The sequence below is a fragment of the Camellia sinensis genome, chromosome 7, assembly GCF_055761805.1.
Source record: "Camellia sinensis isolate YWXY chromosome 7, ASM5576180v1, whole genome shotgun sequence".
Taxonomy (NCBI): domain Eukaryota; kingdom Viridiplantae; phylum Streptophyta; class Magnoliopsida; order Ericales; family Theaceae; genus Camellia; species Camellia sinensis.
Window position 1 is genome coordinate 89,264,678 of NC_138967.1, and position 16,793 is coordinate 89,281,470.

The 16,793-nt window shown below is 39.8% G+C and overlaps 1 protein-coding gene across 1 annotated transcript; it reads right to left on the reverse strand.

The window, feature by feature from the left end:
- Window positions 1-191: 191 nt before the first annotated feature.
- Window positions 192-1,989, reverse strand: LOC145795932 (uncharacterized). The gene is made up of 2 exons (XM_082880880.1): window positions 1,100-1,989; window positions 192-606 (listed from the first exon to the last, which is right to left on the reverse strand). Exons 1-2 carry the CDS (start codon window positions 1,987-1,989, stop codon window positions 192-194), a joined length of 1,305 nt encoding a protein of 434 aa, XP_082737006.1.
- Between the last annotated feature and the right edge of the window lie 14,804 nt (window positions 1,990-16,793).

Genomic DNA, 16,793 nt, shown 5'->3' on the forward strand with positions numbered 1-16,793 from the left:
AGCCAAACTCTCTTCAACCATAGTCAGATCAACATACTGTTTGTAGAGAGTTCTCTCAAGTCTTTGAAGCTCAAGCTTACCAGGGTCCTTATCCAACTTCCATTGTACAGAATCCAACTCAGATTTAGTGGCCAACACTCTGGTAGAAATGTCACTGAACTCCTTTTTGTTCATGGCCTTAAAAACAGGTTTCAGTTGTCTGAGTTTTTGACAAACTCTGAACATAGGGACTCCCAGAATATATTGATTCCACACTTTTGAAACAGCAGGAAGAAAGTCCTCATGATTTGACCAACAAAAAATTTAAAAGGTTTCTTAAAGGAAGTAATGGCTTCAGACACAGTAACCACAGCAGGAGAATGATCAGAGATAGAGGAAGTAAGGAAAGTTGCACAAGAAGTAGGGTACAGGTCAAGCCAAACCTCATTGACCAGAACCCTATCAATTTTCGTTGCAATGTACTGACCACTATCCCTTTTATTGGCCCAAGTGAATTGGCAGCCACTATATGAGAGTTCATCCAAACCAGAGTGAATAATACAAGAGTTAAACTCCTCCTTTTCAGGAGACCACACAGATGTACCCCCAAATTTCTCAGATTGGTACCTAATTGCATTAAAATCCCCCAGGAAGACCAGGGGAACATTGGACTGAGACTGGGAAATTTTAACCATGTCACTAAAAAACTTTTTCTTGATAGCATGCTTATTTTCAGCATATACAAAGCAAGCTTTAAAAATAGAGTTATCACCCAAAACAAGAATTTCACACAAAATAAACTGGGTGGAAGCTTCAATCAAGTGAACTTGACAAAAAGTAGGGTCCCAGCACACACAAATACGCCCAGTTTTAGTTGGTTGTGAGTTAGTCAAAAAGGACCAATTTAGAAAACAAGAGGAAAGGAGTGCCTTTTAGTTTGCAGCTTTTATTTTGGTCTCCAAAATGCCTAAGACTTTTATATCTTCATGTAACAAAATTTTTTTCACTTCCTTATGTCTAGAGGTATCATTGAAACCTCTAACATTCCATGATGCAATTTTAAAAGTCATAAGATAATCAACAAAAATAGTAACCCACAACCACTCAAAACAGAATTTACCTTTGCTTTTTCCTCTGGCTTTTGCTGCCCTTGCCAGAGGAGTTACCTTTTGCAGCCGATTTCTGCTGGATTTGCTTTTGTATTGGGCTTTTCATTGCCTGTGTTGCTTCCGCTAGACGTTCCACTTTAGTGATCAATTCAGTATCATTGGGAAGAGCAAGCCTTGTTATTGCCACTAGGTTCTTCTGGAGATTCTCCAAATCTGTAGTGTTAGGGGAATTGGCCTCCCCACCAGGACTGGGTTCACTATCACTGGAGGTGCCTTCCCTATGTGATTTCTCTTTCAGGACTTGGGTATTATGGGCCTCTACCCCTTCTGGTGTGGTCTCAGTATCTGCACCCAATTGTCCATCTGCCTCTTTATTCTGCACCCCATGTTCTCCACCTTCAGGATCCCCCACCTTCCTCTTACCTTTTGCTGTAACTGTACTCCACCCAGGATCGGGATTCTCCTCAGTTTCCTTTTGGAGGTTGACCAACTTCTCAACCTGTGATTTAACACATCTAGTTGTATCATGCCCAAAGGCTACACAATGATCACACTTTGCTGGGAGACCCTGATATTCTACTTTTACTACAATTGTATCCCCTCCACAGCTAACATTAAACATAGCTGGTAGTGTAGATGCTGCATCTATTTCAACGCACACTCTGGCAAAAGAGACTCTACTACATTTCTCAGTGAGGTTGTCCATAAACAAAGGAACTCCCACAGCACTAGCTATTCGCTTAAGTCCATCACTATCCCAGTATTCCATAGGCACATTAAAAAGTCTAACCCAAACAGGGACTTTGGTAGCTTTCTCCTTAGTTAGTTTCATCATCCTAGTCCACTGTTTGAGGATTAGGTTAAACCCCCCAACATACCATGGCCCACCCTCAAGAACCATTTTACAGCAGTCTGGATCGTCAAAGATGAAAAACCAGAATTGTTTCTTCGTGCTTCACCTAGGTCCCTTCTCCATTTTGTTGTAGGAACTAATTAGCTTAGGCCACTAATTGTTTCATTAGCTTAAGTGGCCAAGTTTAACATAGGCTAAGCCTTTTTTGTCTTCAAGAAAGATAATTTTCTGAGTAATTATAACTTAACGATAATAGTTTAACATAAGGACCTCATTTAAGGTATTCTAAATCATCTAAGTGTTCGATTTCTTCATCTTTTCTCTAACTTTCTTGTCTAGCTCTCAAGAATAATGTTTCTCTGTAACTTTCACCGTCCTTCTCTATTTTGTTCTAGGAACTAACTAGATTAGGCCACTAATTGTTTCATTAGCTTAAATGGCCGAGTTTAACTCAAACTAAGTTTGCTCAGTCTCCAAGAAAGAGAATTTTTTGATTAATGGTAACTTAACGATATTAGTTGAACCTAATCACCTCATTTAAGGTTTTCTAAATCATCTAAGGGTTCAATTCTCAAGCACTTTGACTTTATTCATATTTCTCTTCTTTTTTTTTTCTTTTTTTTCCTCAAACGCTCTCTTCTGGCACTCAAGAATAATGTTTCTCTGCAACTTTCTTCGTCCTTCTACATCCTTCTCTATTTTCATCAACGAACTAATTATATTAGGCCACTAATTGTTTTATTAGCTAAAGTGGTCAAGTTTAACTCAAACCAACCTTGCTTAGCTACCAAGAAAGAGAATTTTATGAGTAATTGTTGCTTAACGATATTAGGTTAACTTAAGCACCATGCTTAAGGTTTTCTTAGTCACTTAAGTGTTCAATTCTCGAGACCAAAAGGATGAATATGAATTCCCTTCGATTTTTTTTCTTATTTTTCTTTCTTTTCTCTAACTTTCTTTTCTACCTTTCAAGAAGAATGTTTCTATCCAACTTTCTCCGTCCTTCTCTATCCTTTTCTATTTCTTCTACAAACTAATTAGCTGAGGTCAGTAATTGTTTCATTAGCTTAAGTGGCCAAGTTTAACTCAAACTGACCTAGCTTAGCCTCCAAGAAAGCGAACTTTCTAAGTAAATGTAGGTTAACGGTATTAGTTTAATACAAGCACCTCATTTAATCTTTTCTAAAGTCCAAATGGTTGAATTTGAATTCCCTTTTACATTCTTCCAATTTCTCCTTCTGTTCTCTAACTTTCTCTTCCAAAAGCAAACCAAAACAAGCCGAATGTTACTCTCTAACTTTAACCGTGCTTCACCTTCCTTCTCCATTTTGTTATGAGAACTAATTAGCTCGGACCACTAATTGTTTCATTAGTTTAAGTGGCCAAGTTTAACTAACACTAACCTAGCTTAGCCTCCAAGAAAGAGAATTTCCGGACTAGTTGTAGCTTAATATTTTAGTTTAACTTAATCACCTCATTTAAGGTTCTCTAAATCATCTAAGTGTTGAATTCTCATGTCCAAAATGATGTATTTGAATTTCTTTTGATTTTTTTTTGGTTCCTATTTCTTTTTCTTTTCGCTAACTTTCTATTCTTGCTCTCACGAATAATGTTTCTCTGTAACTTTCTCCATCCTTCTCTATTTTGTCTTGGGAAATATGTGGATTAGGCCACTAATTGTTTCATTCGCTTAAGTGGGCAAGTTTAACTCAAACTAAGCTTACTTAGCCTCCAAGAAAAAGAATTTTTTGATAAATTGTAGCTTAACGATATTATTTGAACTTAATCACCTCATTTAAGGTTTTCTAAATCATTTAAGTGTTGAATTCTCAAGTCCAAAATGATGAAGTTGAATTCCCTTTGATTTTCATCATATTTCTTCTTTTTCTTTTTTTTCCTCAAACTTTCTGTTCTAACGCTCAAGAATAAGGTTTCTCCGTAACTTTCTCCGTCCCTCTTTCAGAAAATTCATATAGTGTGTAGGCACATGCCTCAAAATAAAACAAAGCCAACATAAACTATCTAGCAAAGAAAGGTTAGCTAGGAAGTAGCCAGACATAACAAAATTCCTAGTACAGCCCACTAGGATAGGTAATATAAAACTGTAGAAATATTGGTTACAATATATGAAAGTAACGAAGAACAGGTTTTGAACTTTCTCATGTATCTAGAAGGCGCATTCAGCAGCCATTCCCACAAACCAGGTACCCATATTGGATGGCAAGGACTTCAATAGCAGCACAAACACCACGGCATGGCAGTCCTTGGTAGAGTATTGATGACAAACCTTCTCTAAACAATATAGAATTTCCTGCCAAATAAATGAGACAAAAACCCGAATCAATGGAGTCCAACAAAACCCAATAAGAAGGATGATACACACTTTATATAAACTCACATCACTCGACCCACAGTATATGACCTCACCACACTCGAAAATTGTTTCCTTAACCTGCAAATAAAGAGGTAATATATATATATATATATATATATATATATATATATAATATTGTTAGCACAAAAAACATGTATTGGCTATATTCACTCAACCCACAAACATTTCCAAAGAAGCTGCTGAAATGTATAGACAATGTTGCAGATTTATGTCTCACATCACTCAACCCTCTATTTCCGGAGTAATAGACACCACCAGCTGCACAGTCACAAACAATTAGGAAAACCCTCATTATATGGCTCCCCAAAGCTCAACTGTCATGTGAGAAACTCCCATCACTCAACAACCCTCCCAATACTAAAGGTACGAGGCTTCAAAATGGAATCATTCAAATTCCATTGCTTTAAGAACCAATCATCGCCTGCAGATCTAGGTAAATTGTACATTGACATTAGTCTGCCTCTAATCATTTGAACAATTGTTTTGATAACAACTTCTTCAGGTTTCATTTCCTTATTAAAAATTTTGTTGTTTCTTTCAATCTAGAGTTGATAAACAGTACATAGCAAAGACAATCTAGTAGTAATAGCTTTCAAAGACTTATCTCTGCTCTCCCTAATGGCAACATGAACAATATCAGGCCAAAAAATGTCAGGCCACTTAACATTACACTTTGCTTTAATAGCATTCCAGACCTTAAGGGAGAAGATGCAATTAAAGAAAAGGTGGGAGTGGCTTTCAGTGTGGTGATTGATTGCAAAAAGAGCATTTAAAGTCATCACTAATACCAAATGATTCTAATCTGTCCCCTGTGTTAAGCCTACCATGTAGAGCAATCTAGACAATGAAACTAACTCTAGGGATAGTTAAAGGCCCCCACAACAGCTTATACCAAACAACCTTATCATGTTTGAGTCTCCAATGGTTCCAAGCAGATTGTATGGAGAATTTACCATCCTGAGTGAGAGTCCAGACAGGGATATCATTGCTCGAAGATCTGGGTTTAAAAGTTTGGGGAGTCAAAGATATGAGATCTCTAATTTCCCAAGAGTTAGGGAAAGGCCAATTGCAGGAATCCCTATTAACAATACTGCTCACTTTAGCCTCCCCATGGATCCCAGAATCATAGATAATCCTGTCCCCAAATTTGTCCCAAATGGAGCCCACCGGATGCCAATTATCATGCCACAAAAAAGTAGCATTACCATCCCCAATTTTGTGCAAGATGAGAGGAAAGATAACCTTTCTAAGGGAGAAAGAATCTTCCTCCAGACCCAAGAGGAATCACTAGGAACAGAGACTCTCCAAAAACTTTTGCCTTTGAGTAAATAAGATTTAACCCATTGGCACCACATCGACTTCTCGCCCCCCGAGAAAAGAAACCAAATATGTTTGGCAATACCAGCTCTATTCTAACCCTCCAGAGATTTAAAACCCAGACCACCTTCTTCCTTGGGAGCACAAACCTTATCCCAAGCAATTTTCGCACTATGCTTCTTCAAGTCAACACCAGACCAGAGAAAAGCTCTAAGAAGATTTTCAATTTCTCTAACAACCTTCTTAGGAAGGATAAACAAAGAAGACCAATAAACTTGCATGGAGAACAGAATGGTTTGGATGAGCTGAGCTCTACCCCCAAGAGGCCTTAAAGAAACTACCCGTAAAACCATCCGGGCCAGGGGCCTTATTAGCCTTAAGAGACCAGACAACATCCTTAATTTCTTTGTCAGAGACAGGACTACCAAGCAGAATAGATTGTTCCACAGAGACTCTAGAGTGGACAAGAGAGTTTATCCTGTTAAACCCATTGTACTGATCATTGAGAGGGGTACCAAAAAGATCAGTGAAAAAACTAATAAAGGACTTCTCAATGTCCTCAGGCTTAGAAGATTTACTACCATCTTCCAACTCAATGCTGATGATTTTACTTCTGTTAATATTGTTCTTGACAGATCTAAAAAAGAATTTGGTATTCCTATCCCCCAGACCAAGCCAGTCAACTCTAGATTTTTGGTGAGCAAGGCTCTCCTCCACAGCACATAAATATCCACATAATGCCTGTAGTTAGTTCTCTCAAGGTTCTGCAAATACAGATTGCTTGTGCTAGCTTCATGTGGCTTTGTTGGGATTTCTCGTGGGGTATATTTTTTCCTCCGTCATGGCTTTGGTTAAGTGGCTTGGATGTCACGGCTGTGAGGAGTGGAATGCTTATTGGATTCCGTGTGCTTATCTGCAGTAAAGCTTGGGGGCATGTGGGGTTGGTTATCATCTTTGATTCGGCTTGAGGGTTGTTGTTTTGTGAGTGTGTTTGTTGTGTTTATAGGCCTTGTGGTGTTTATTTGTATCTTTGCCCATATATCCACCTCAAATTCCCATCTATTATCTCGGATGGTAGAGGTTATTTGGGGACAAAAAGGATATATGGGTAGAGTTGGGTTATTTTGTTTTCTATTGTTCTTGTTTATCCCTCCTTTTTCTTAGGAGGTGCAGTGGTTGTTTATGTTGGTTTATTTTTTATTTTGTTGCTGGGCATCCCTGGGGTATGCCCCTTGTAAACTTGTAAATCTTATTGTCTTTATTTTATGACTTACTTACCCCCCCCAAAAAAAGAGTACAGATTGCTTGGATCCTTGTCCAATTTCCATTGAACAGATTCAAGATCTGATTTAGCAACAAGGACTCTAGTAGAGATGTCACTAAAATCTGTTTTGTTAAGATCTCTCAAACCAGGTTTTAAATTCCTTAGCTTTTGACAGACCTTAAACATGGGAACACCTTGAATGTACTGACTCCACTCATTAGAAACCAAAGGAAGAAAGTCTTTATGTTTGGACCAGAAGTTAAAAAAATTTAAAAGGTTTCTTATAAGAGGTAACAGCATCAGAAACAATAACAACAGCAGGAGAGTGGTCAGACACAGTAGATTTTCTTTCGATTTCTTCATCTTTTTTCTAACTTTCTCTTCTAGCTCTCAGGAATAATGTTTCTTTGTAACTTTCTCCGTCCTTCTCTATTTTGTTCTAGGAACTAACTAGATTAGGCCACTAATTGTTTCATTAGCTTTAATGGCCGAGTTTAACCCAAACTAAGTTTGCTCAGTCTCCGAGAAAGAGAATTTTTTGATTAATGGTAACTTAACGATATTAGTTGAACCGAATCACCTCATTTAAGGTTTTCTAAATCATCTAAGGGTTCATTTCTCAAGCAGAAAATGATGAATTTAAATTCCCTTTGACTTTATTCGTATTTCTCTTCTTTTTTTTTTCTTTTTTTTTCCTCAAACGTTTTCTTCTGGCAGTCAAGAATAATGTTTCCCTGCAACTTTCTTCGTCCTTCTACATCCTTCTCTATTTTCATCAACGAACTAATTATATTAGGCCACTAATTGTTTCATTAGCATAAGTGGCCAAGTTTAACTCAAACCAACGAACTAATTATATTAGGCCACTAATCGTTAGGTCCTGGGGTATGCCCCTTGTAGCTGTGTAGTTGTCTGTCTTTTTATTTTATGTCTTATTCACCCAAAAAAAAAAAAAAAAAAAACCAACCTTGCTTAGCCACTAAGAAAGAGAATTTTCTGAGTAATTGTTGCTTAACGATATTAGGTTAACTTAAGCACCTCGCTCAAGGTTTTCTTAGTCACTTAAGTGTTCAATTCTTGAGACCAAAAGGATGAATATGAATTCCCTTCGATTTTTTTCTTATTTTTCTTTCTTTTCTCTAACTTTCTTTTCTACCTTTGAAGAAGAAGAATGTTTCTATCCAACTTTCTCCGTCCTTCTCCATCCTTCTCTATTTATTCTACGAACTAATCAGCTGAGGCCAATAATTGTTTCATTAGCTTAAGTGGCCAAGTTTAACTCAAACTGACCTTGCTTAGCCTCCAAGAAAGCGAACATTCTAAGTAAATGTAGGTTAACGGTATTAGTTTAATACAAGCAGCTCATTTAATCTGTTCTAAAGTCCAAATGGTTTAATTTGAATTCCCATTTACATTCTTCCAATTTCTCCTTCTATTCTCTAACTTTCTCTTCCAAAAGCAAACCAAAACAAGCCGAATGTTACTCTCTAACTTTATCCGTGCTTCACCTTCCTTCTCCATTTTGTTGTGGCAACTAATTAGCTCGGACCACTAATTGTTTCATTAGCTTAAGTGGCCAAGTTTAACTAACACTAACCTAGCTTAGCCTCCAAGAAAGAGAATTTCCGGACTAATTGTAGCTTAATATTTTAGTTTAACTTAATCACCTCATTTAAGGTTCTCTAAATCATCTAAGTGTTGAATTCTCAAGTCCAAAACGATGTATTTGAATTTCTTTTGAATTTCTTCCTATTTCTTTTTCTTTTCGCTAACTTTCTATTCTTGCTCACACGAATAATGTTTCTCTGTAACTTTCTCCATCCTTCTCTATTTTGTCCTGGGAACTATGTGGATTAGGCCACTAACTGTTTCATTCTCTTAAGTGGGCAAGTTTAACTCAAACTAAGCTTACTTAGCCTCCAAGAAAAAGAATTTTCTGATAAATTGTAACTTAACGATATTATTTGAACTTAATCACCTCATTTAAGGTTTTCTAAATCATCTAAGTGTTGAATTCTCAAGTCCAAAACGATGAAATTGAATTCCCTTTGATTTTCATCCTATTTTTTCTTCTTCTTTTTTTTCCTCAAACTTTCTCTTCTAACACTCAAGAATAAGGTTTCTCCGTAACTTTCTCCGTCCCTCTACATCCTTCTCTATTTTCTTTAATGAACTAATTTGCGTAGGCCACTAATTGTGTCATTAGCTTAAGTGGCCAAGTTTAACTCAAATTAACCTTGCTTATTAGCCACCAAGAAAGAGAATGTTATGAGTAATTGTTGCTTAACGATATTAGTCTAACTTAAGCACCACGTTTAAGGTTTTCTTAGTCACTTAAGTGTTCAATTGTCAAGTCGAACAGGATGAATATTTTTTTTTTTTTTTTTTTTTTTGGGTAAGTAAGTCATAAAATAAAGACAGTAAAATGTACAAGTTTACAAGGGGCATACCCCAGGTACGCCCTACAACAAATAATAGACGAACAAAAACATCACAAAACTACCACTGGACATCCTACAACATAAACATAAATATAAAAAACAGAACCCCACTTTGCCCATATATCCTTTTTGTCCCCAAGTAACCCCTATCATCAAAGATAATAGATGGAAACTTGGGGTGGATGTATGGGCAAATAAACAAACACACACCATAGACGTATAAAGCATAACAGAAAACACTCAATACAAATGTAACTAACTAAAACCCCAACAAGACCAATCGAAAAATGATAGCCGCCCCTGCTTGCTCCCAGTCTCTACCTCGGATGAAAGCATGGAATCCAATAAGCATCTCGCTTCTCATAGCCGTGACATCCTAGCCACTCAACCAAAGCCATAACGAAGGAAAATATCTATCCCATGAAAGATCCTGGCTGAGTCACATGAAGCCTGCATAGTCAATCACCATAATCCACGGTCTTGAGAAGTTTAGTGGAAAAACAATAGCCCCGCTACAACAAACCAATACATAGCCAATCAAAACATGAGAGCAATCATCACATCCCCCAGTCCCTTCCTTGGTAGATCACAAGCCTCAAACCCCACGGCAGTGTCCCCATCACTCCATGTCAGGCGTGGCAATATAATCAATTAGGATGGGTCACATGAAGACAAGAAGCAACCAGAAAACCGGTAGCTATCCTCCCGCTCATCTCCCAGTCTCTAACTCGGCTAGTTATCGAACCACTATTCCCCATAGCAGTGACTCCCCAATCACTCTTGGCGGAGATGGCTCGAAACCACCCTCGTATCGAGTCACATGAGGATCACACGATCAATCATCATGAAATAACCGACTACAAAAGGTCCCCTGCATTGTGGCTAAACAAAAATACATGGGCTGAAAAAGTGCGCCGAAAACTGCGGCAAGCACCAACACAAAACACACTTACTCAAAATTGTGAACCCGTGGGTCAAACAAGGGGCCCACAAAAACATACCCACGGTTTGGGCCTTAACAAATCCACCAGCCAAACCCAATAAAAAAGAAAAACACGTGGGCCACAGTGAGTTGTCTGAAAGATTTACAATATTAAATAAGCCCACACGTGGCCCACCAACAAAATAACCCACGGCCAAACTTGCACCAGCCCAAATCAATAGCAAAAACCGTGGAGCCCACCACCTCAGCACATGCACTGGATACAACTATCCACCAATATATAGAATATATAAATATAATATATATAAAGATGAATAGACAATTACCCATCCCAACAAGCAACACAGTGTCCTAGAGAACAGACAGGTCTGCACACCGACCACTTTCACACGGCACCACACCCGTGGTCACTCGCACCAAAGAGCGTGGTGCTCAAACCCTTTACCACCCGACTAACTCCTCCATGAGCAGCAGCGACAGTGCATCAAATCACATACCAGCACTGTATAACACAACCAGCTCACGGCATCGTCAACCAGCGTTGGCCGGCTGAATAGAATTTGCAACGGAGCTGGACCACCTTCCGTCGTTGTAGCATATAACCAACCCAAAACAACATTGGCCACAGCAACAGCACACGGTTACCACAACTGGAAAATCCAGCACACCACCAAAAAGAAGGAACCTCCTCACCCGCGACAGCAGCAAAAAAATTTACCACCCGTAGCTCACGAGATCAACGAGCTAAAAAGCTACAGCAGATCACTACTGTAACAATGGCTCCGTAACCCAACATCGGCATATAAATCACCGGGAAACCCAAAACAGCAATGGTGAACTCAGGCCGGAACACCACCCGTGAACACCATACTACGTGAAGCCCTCCTCACGAAAGCCAGCCCCACACCACACAGTGCCGAAACGCTGCCATGGATGGATACTAACAAGAACATACTCCGGCTTCGTAGAAGATCGGATACAGCAACTTCCCAACATGATCAGATCTTCCCAACTTGAAGAACCCAAGATGGAAGAAAAAAACAAACATAAATAGAATAACAAGCCAACCAATATTTGAATAATATATGGCCGTAACAAGTGATGCACAGGAACAGCATCATAACTCGAGCTCACAAACTCACACTATAGATAACACGACCAGCCGAGAAGATTGTACTGGCCTGGTAACTCACACAGAACACTTCCTCCCTCAAGCATGAGGGAGATAATCGGAACAGTGCTCCATTTTCACTCTGGGGGGAGCTTTCTTTCTCTAGAATCCTAGAGAGAGAAGGCTCTACTTTCTTCCCCTTTGTACTCATGGTTAACAGGATGAATATGAGTTCCCTTCGATTTTTTTTCTTATTTCTCTTTCTTTTCTCTAACTTTCTCTTCTACCTCTGAAGAAGAACGTTTCTGTCCAACTTTCTCCGTCCTTCTCCGTCCTTCCCGATTTCATTAGCTTAAGTGGCCAAGTTTAACTGAAACTGACCTTGCTTAGCTTTCGAGAAAGCGAACTTTCTAAGTAAATGCAGGTTAACGGTATTAGTTTAATATAAGCACCTAATTTAATCTTTTCTAAATGACATAAATGCTCAATTAAGTAGCCAAGCTTAACTCAAGCTGACCTTGCTCATCCTCCAAAAAAGCAAATTTTCTAAGGAAATATGGAATAGCGGTATTAGCATGACGTAAGCACCACATTTATGCTTTTCTAAACGATGCAAGTGTTCAATTCTAAAGTCCAAATAGTTGAATTTGAATTCCCTTGTACATTCTTCCAATTTCCCTTTTCGTTCTCTAACTTTCTCTTCCAAAAGCAATCCAAACAAGCCAAATGTTTCTCCCTAAGTTTCTTCGTGCTTCACCTACTCCCTTCTCCATTTTGTTGTAGGAATTAATTAGCTTAGGCCACTAATTGTTTCATTAGCTTAAGTGGCCAAGTTTAACATAGGCTAAGCTTTTTTGGTCTTCAAGAAAGATAATTTTCTGAGTAATTGTAGCTTAACGATATTAGTTTAACTTAAGGACCTCATTTAAGGTATTCTAAATCATCTAAGTGTTCAATTCTGAAGTCCAAAACGATGAATTTGTATTCCCTTTGATTTTCTTTCGATTTCTTCATCTATTTCTCTAACTTTCTCTTCTAGCTCTCAAGAATTTTTTTTTTTGGGTAAGTAAGCTCTCAAGAATAATGTTTCTCAAAAGAGAATTTGGAAGAGGTGGGGATTAGGTGAGAGCTTCCCTCTCTAGATTCTAGAGAGAGAAAGCTCCCTCCGTTGTTACCCATGGAGTGTGAGGGTCCCTTATCAGATTTTTTGTCTGGTTTGGATGGTGCTAGGTGTTATTGCTGAATCTGTTCTTATATTTGTCCAGATTTAGGAGGTTTGTAATGTTTTTGGTGGGTCATTGCTGGTTTATAGTTTGGGTCTGTTATTCTGTTTGCTACTGCTGGGTTTGTTTTATCTAGCTATGGTGAATAGAGTTCGATGTTTGTCTGCTCTGTTTGGTGGTGTCCTATAAATCCGGTTTAGTGTCGGTGTTGATAGCTTGCCGACGTAGTTCAGACGCTAGTTCATTGGGTGTTAATCCGGTGCTGTGTCCATGGTGTTATGAGAGAGAATGCTTGGTGGTCTGCTGTTGCATGTCTCTAGGTGGAAGCTTTGTTCCTTTGGTTCTAAGGTGGATGGTGATAGTCGCAGGTTGGTAGCATGTCGTTGGTGTGATCGTGTGTCGCTGGTGTGTTGCTATGGTATGGACACGGATGCGTCCCCGGTAGTGTGTCCTTGACACCTCAGGTGAGGTCAGTGTATCCTGGTTCGTTTGCTCTGGGTGTCCAAGCTGGTTAATATGGAGACTCAAGTCGGTGGTTCTAGGTCGGTTTCTGCCATGCATAGTTGTGGCCTAGCGGTGCTGTTGCTTTCCGTTCTAGCGCAAGGTTGACGGGTACTAGGTGATCCGGTGCTGATTTTCCGATGACAGTGCTTTGGTCTTGGACTTGTCTTCGTCACCTGAGTATACCAACGAGCAGCTTTATGTTGAGGTGCAATACACGCTCTGTATGCATGTGGTTCAACTTCTGGGCAACCTGAAATGGGTAGGTGGGAGGCGTGGGTCTTTTCTTGCATATGCTAGCTGGTTGAGGGCGTTGGTGCATGGGGAAGTGTATACACGCGGGTGATATTTTCCCGCCCAGGCAAGTCTATCTATAGGCTATGTTTTCATGAGTATTCCTGGATGCACATGGGTGCAAAGTGGGCCCTGTGTGTTATTTGAGTTTTTGGCTCCAACTTTAGGAGGGAAAAATATTTCCTGAAGAGGTTGACTAAGTAAACTTTGTTGAAGTTACGGGTTGCACGTGGAGCAGGGGTGGATCTCATTTTTGGTAATTGGTTATGTGGGGGACCCACGGGTTTTGGGCACGTGTGGGCTTTTTGCCCATTACCTCGTGTAAAAACCAGCTAATGGTTTTGGTTTTGTGGTTGAAGTGGGGCCCATCCACTATTCAACTTTTTGGTGGTGGGGCTTTTGTGTAGCTTAATTGCTGGGCTAGTTGCCCTTTAAAAAAATTCGGTTCTATTGTTGTTCAACCATGGGTATGAGCTGACGTCGTAAATTTTTGAATCTTGCCCATATATTCTTTCCCAAGTTTTCATCTATTATTCTGGATTGTAGAGGTTACTTGGGAATAAAAAATGAATATATGGGCAATTTGCAATCTTTTTATGCTTTATTCTTTAGGTACCCTGGTTTGGCATGGGTTAGTGAGAGAAGCTCTGACATCTCTCTAGAAAACTCTTGTTTTCTAGGGTTCAATATCTCATTGATTGCCGATGTCTAGAGTAAAGGCTACCATTAATGATAGAAAGGTGGGGGAAAATGCTAAGGGTGAGTCTGTAAAGATATCTGGTCTGGTCGATCGGAATCTAGGGTTTACTAAGAATCGTTTTACGACCTTGTGTGACGACTTGATGGCTTCTGAAGCAGACCTTTCTACACCTAGTGGCGAGCGTGCTTCAACCGTAGATCGCAGTGTTGGTTCTCCGATGGTAGATCTGCCCAGTGTGGAGGCTCATAACCAGGAAGTGGTAGTCAATGTTGAGGCAAATCGTTCTGAAGTAATGGGTGTTTCGGCTCCGTTATCAGAAATAGTGGGATCAGACCTATCTAAATCCCCAATCGATGACGGATCTAAGGATGTTGTGCAGAGCTTGGATAAAATGAAGGCTCCGATGTTCCCAGGTCGTGGTCAAGAACCATCTACGCCGATTGGTAATGAGATTGGCACGAGTTGGTCTGAAATCGTCGAGGAAGAGAATAATAGCTTCCTGAATCTCCCCGATAGCCTGGAGATCGCGCGTAACAGGGGGGGAACCAAGAATAGTTTTGCTCTGAGTGATCCTAATATGGCTCCTATCTCTGAAACCCAGATTCCTCTTGGAGAGTCCATTCACGGGGGTGGTGGTAGGGGGGAAAGCAGTTATCGGAGTGGGAGAGGAGGTCGCGGGGGCTCTAGTGGTAGCAGAACAGTAGAGCAAAATGGACCAAGGAAACCGATCATGGGCCAATGTTACTGCTGCATCTACTCGATCAAACATCAAGCTCAGGTATGTCCCTCCAACTGCTGTAGAAGATAGTATTGTGGTAGAAATGCCAGCAAGACTTGATCCTTTGGAGAAATGGGATTCCTGTCTCGTTGGCTATTTTATTGATAAAGGAGTTGGGTATAATTATCTTCGGAATAGTGCGTTTGGGATGTGGAAGGCTAAGGGCCTTAAGGAAGTTCTCACAAATGGGGATGGCTTCATGTTCTTCATATTTGATACCCCTGAGTGCTGTAGAGACGTTCTAGAGGGAGGCCCATGGTATATTGGGGGTTATCTCCTCATCTTGAAACAATGAAAGAGAATGATGAAGCTTGCCAAGGAGAAATCCACTAAAATCCCAGTTTGGGTGAAATTTTTTAATGTCCCCCTGGAATACTGGGACCCTGATGGTTTAAGCAGGATTGCTAGTGCAATTGGTAACCCCCTCTTTATGGATCAGCTTACGGCTCGAGGTAGTAGAGTGGCCTTTGCTAGAATCTGTGTGGAGATAGAAGCTACATCAAAGCTGCTCTCTTACTTCCAAATCAGGTGTGGTGATGATGCTGTCTTAATTAAAGCTGAATATCAGGGACTGCCTTCTGTTTGTCAACACTGTCAGATCTTTGGACATAGTACTGAGAAGTGTGTTTCCAAACAAGTGGCCCAGTTGATTTCCTTGCAGAAGGTAACCGAAGAGAATGTTAATCCTCAGGAAGAAGGTTGGACCACTGTTCAAGCGAAGGGTAAAAGGAAGGTGGGGGATCCTGAGTTAGAGACTATACCTGAAGTGGTGGAGTCCCCTGAAATTACGGAGCCAATACCTACTTCAGTTGTAGAGCCTTTGGCTGCTTCAGCTCATACTCAAGTGATACAGGAGGATCCGGCCGAGAAGAGCTCCTCTATGGAAGAAGTAAGTTCTGACAGCAGTGATGTGGATAGATTTCAAAAGAAGATTTTCGAGATTACAGAGCTAGTTATACCTAATGCTGCTGAAATGTTAGAGTTAGCTCTGAAGGAGGTAAAGAAGTCACCTACTGTAGCTCAGGTAAACCAGTATATAAAGAACAAGTCCTCTGGCAAAGGCAGCAGCAGCCAGAGGAAGAAGAAGAAGTAACTAGTTTCAGTTGGTTGTGGTTTTTTTGTCATCTCTCCTTTTTGTATCCCAATGACTGTTAAAATTGCTTCATGGAATGTTAGAGGATTGAATGATCCCTCTAAACAAAAAGAAGTTAAGAGTTTTGTGTCTAAAGAAAATTTTCATGTCATGGGAATTTTGGAAACTAAAATAAAGCAAACCAATGAGAGGAAAATTTGTGAAAAATGCTTTGGTAAATGGTCTATGCTCTCCAATTCACAACCAACTGAAACTGGGAGAGTCTGGGTGTGCTGGAACAATGATTTTTGTGATCTTCAACTGATTTCCATGTCAAATCAGCATATTTTGTGTAAAATCCTTGACTTGGCTACAAATGAATATTTTTTTGCTGTTTTTGTCTATGCTGCAAATAAGCACACTTTGAGGAAAGTATTCTTTGATACAATGTTTAATATCTCCCGTGCTAAATCTAAAGTTCCTTGTATTTTTTTGGGTGATTTTAATGCTATAAGATACCAACAGGAAAAAATTGGGGTTTCTCCTACCTGGACTTCTGAAAATGAGGAGTTTAATACTTATATTAACGCATCTGAATTGGCTGATCTATCTTATGGTGGATGCCAATTCACATGGGCTAATAAAAGGAGTGAGGGAGCTTTCATAGCGACCAAGATTGACAGAGTCCTGGTTAATGAGGCCTGGCTGGATAAGTTTCCTGAGTCTACGGCTACTTTTCTCCCGGCTGGTATTTCTGATCACTCATCTGTTGTGGTCAACATCAGTGTTAACAGTAGCTCCTTTAAGAAACCT

Excerpts from the sequence above, each read along its gene's own strand:
- LOC145795932 (XM_082880880.1), bottom strand. The coding sequence starts at position 1,989 with ATGGTTCTTGAGGGTGGGCCATGGTATGTTGGGGGGTTTAACCTAATC. Across the intron at positions 607-1,099 it reads AGCCAGAGGAAAAAGCAAAG|GTACCAATCTGAGAAATTTG; the intron begins GTAAATTCTGTT and ends TAATGCAATTAG.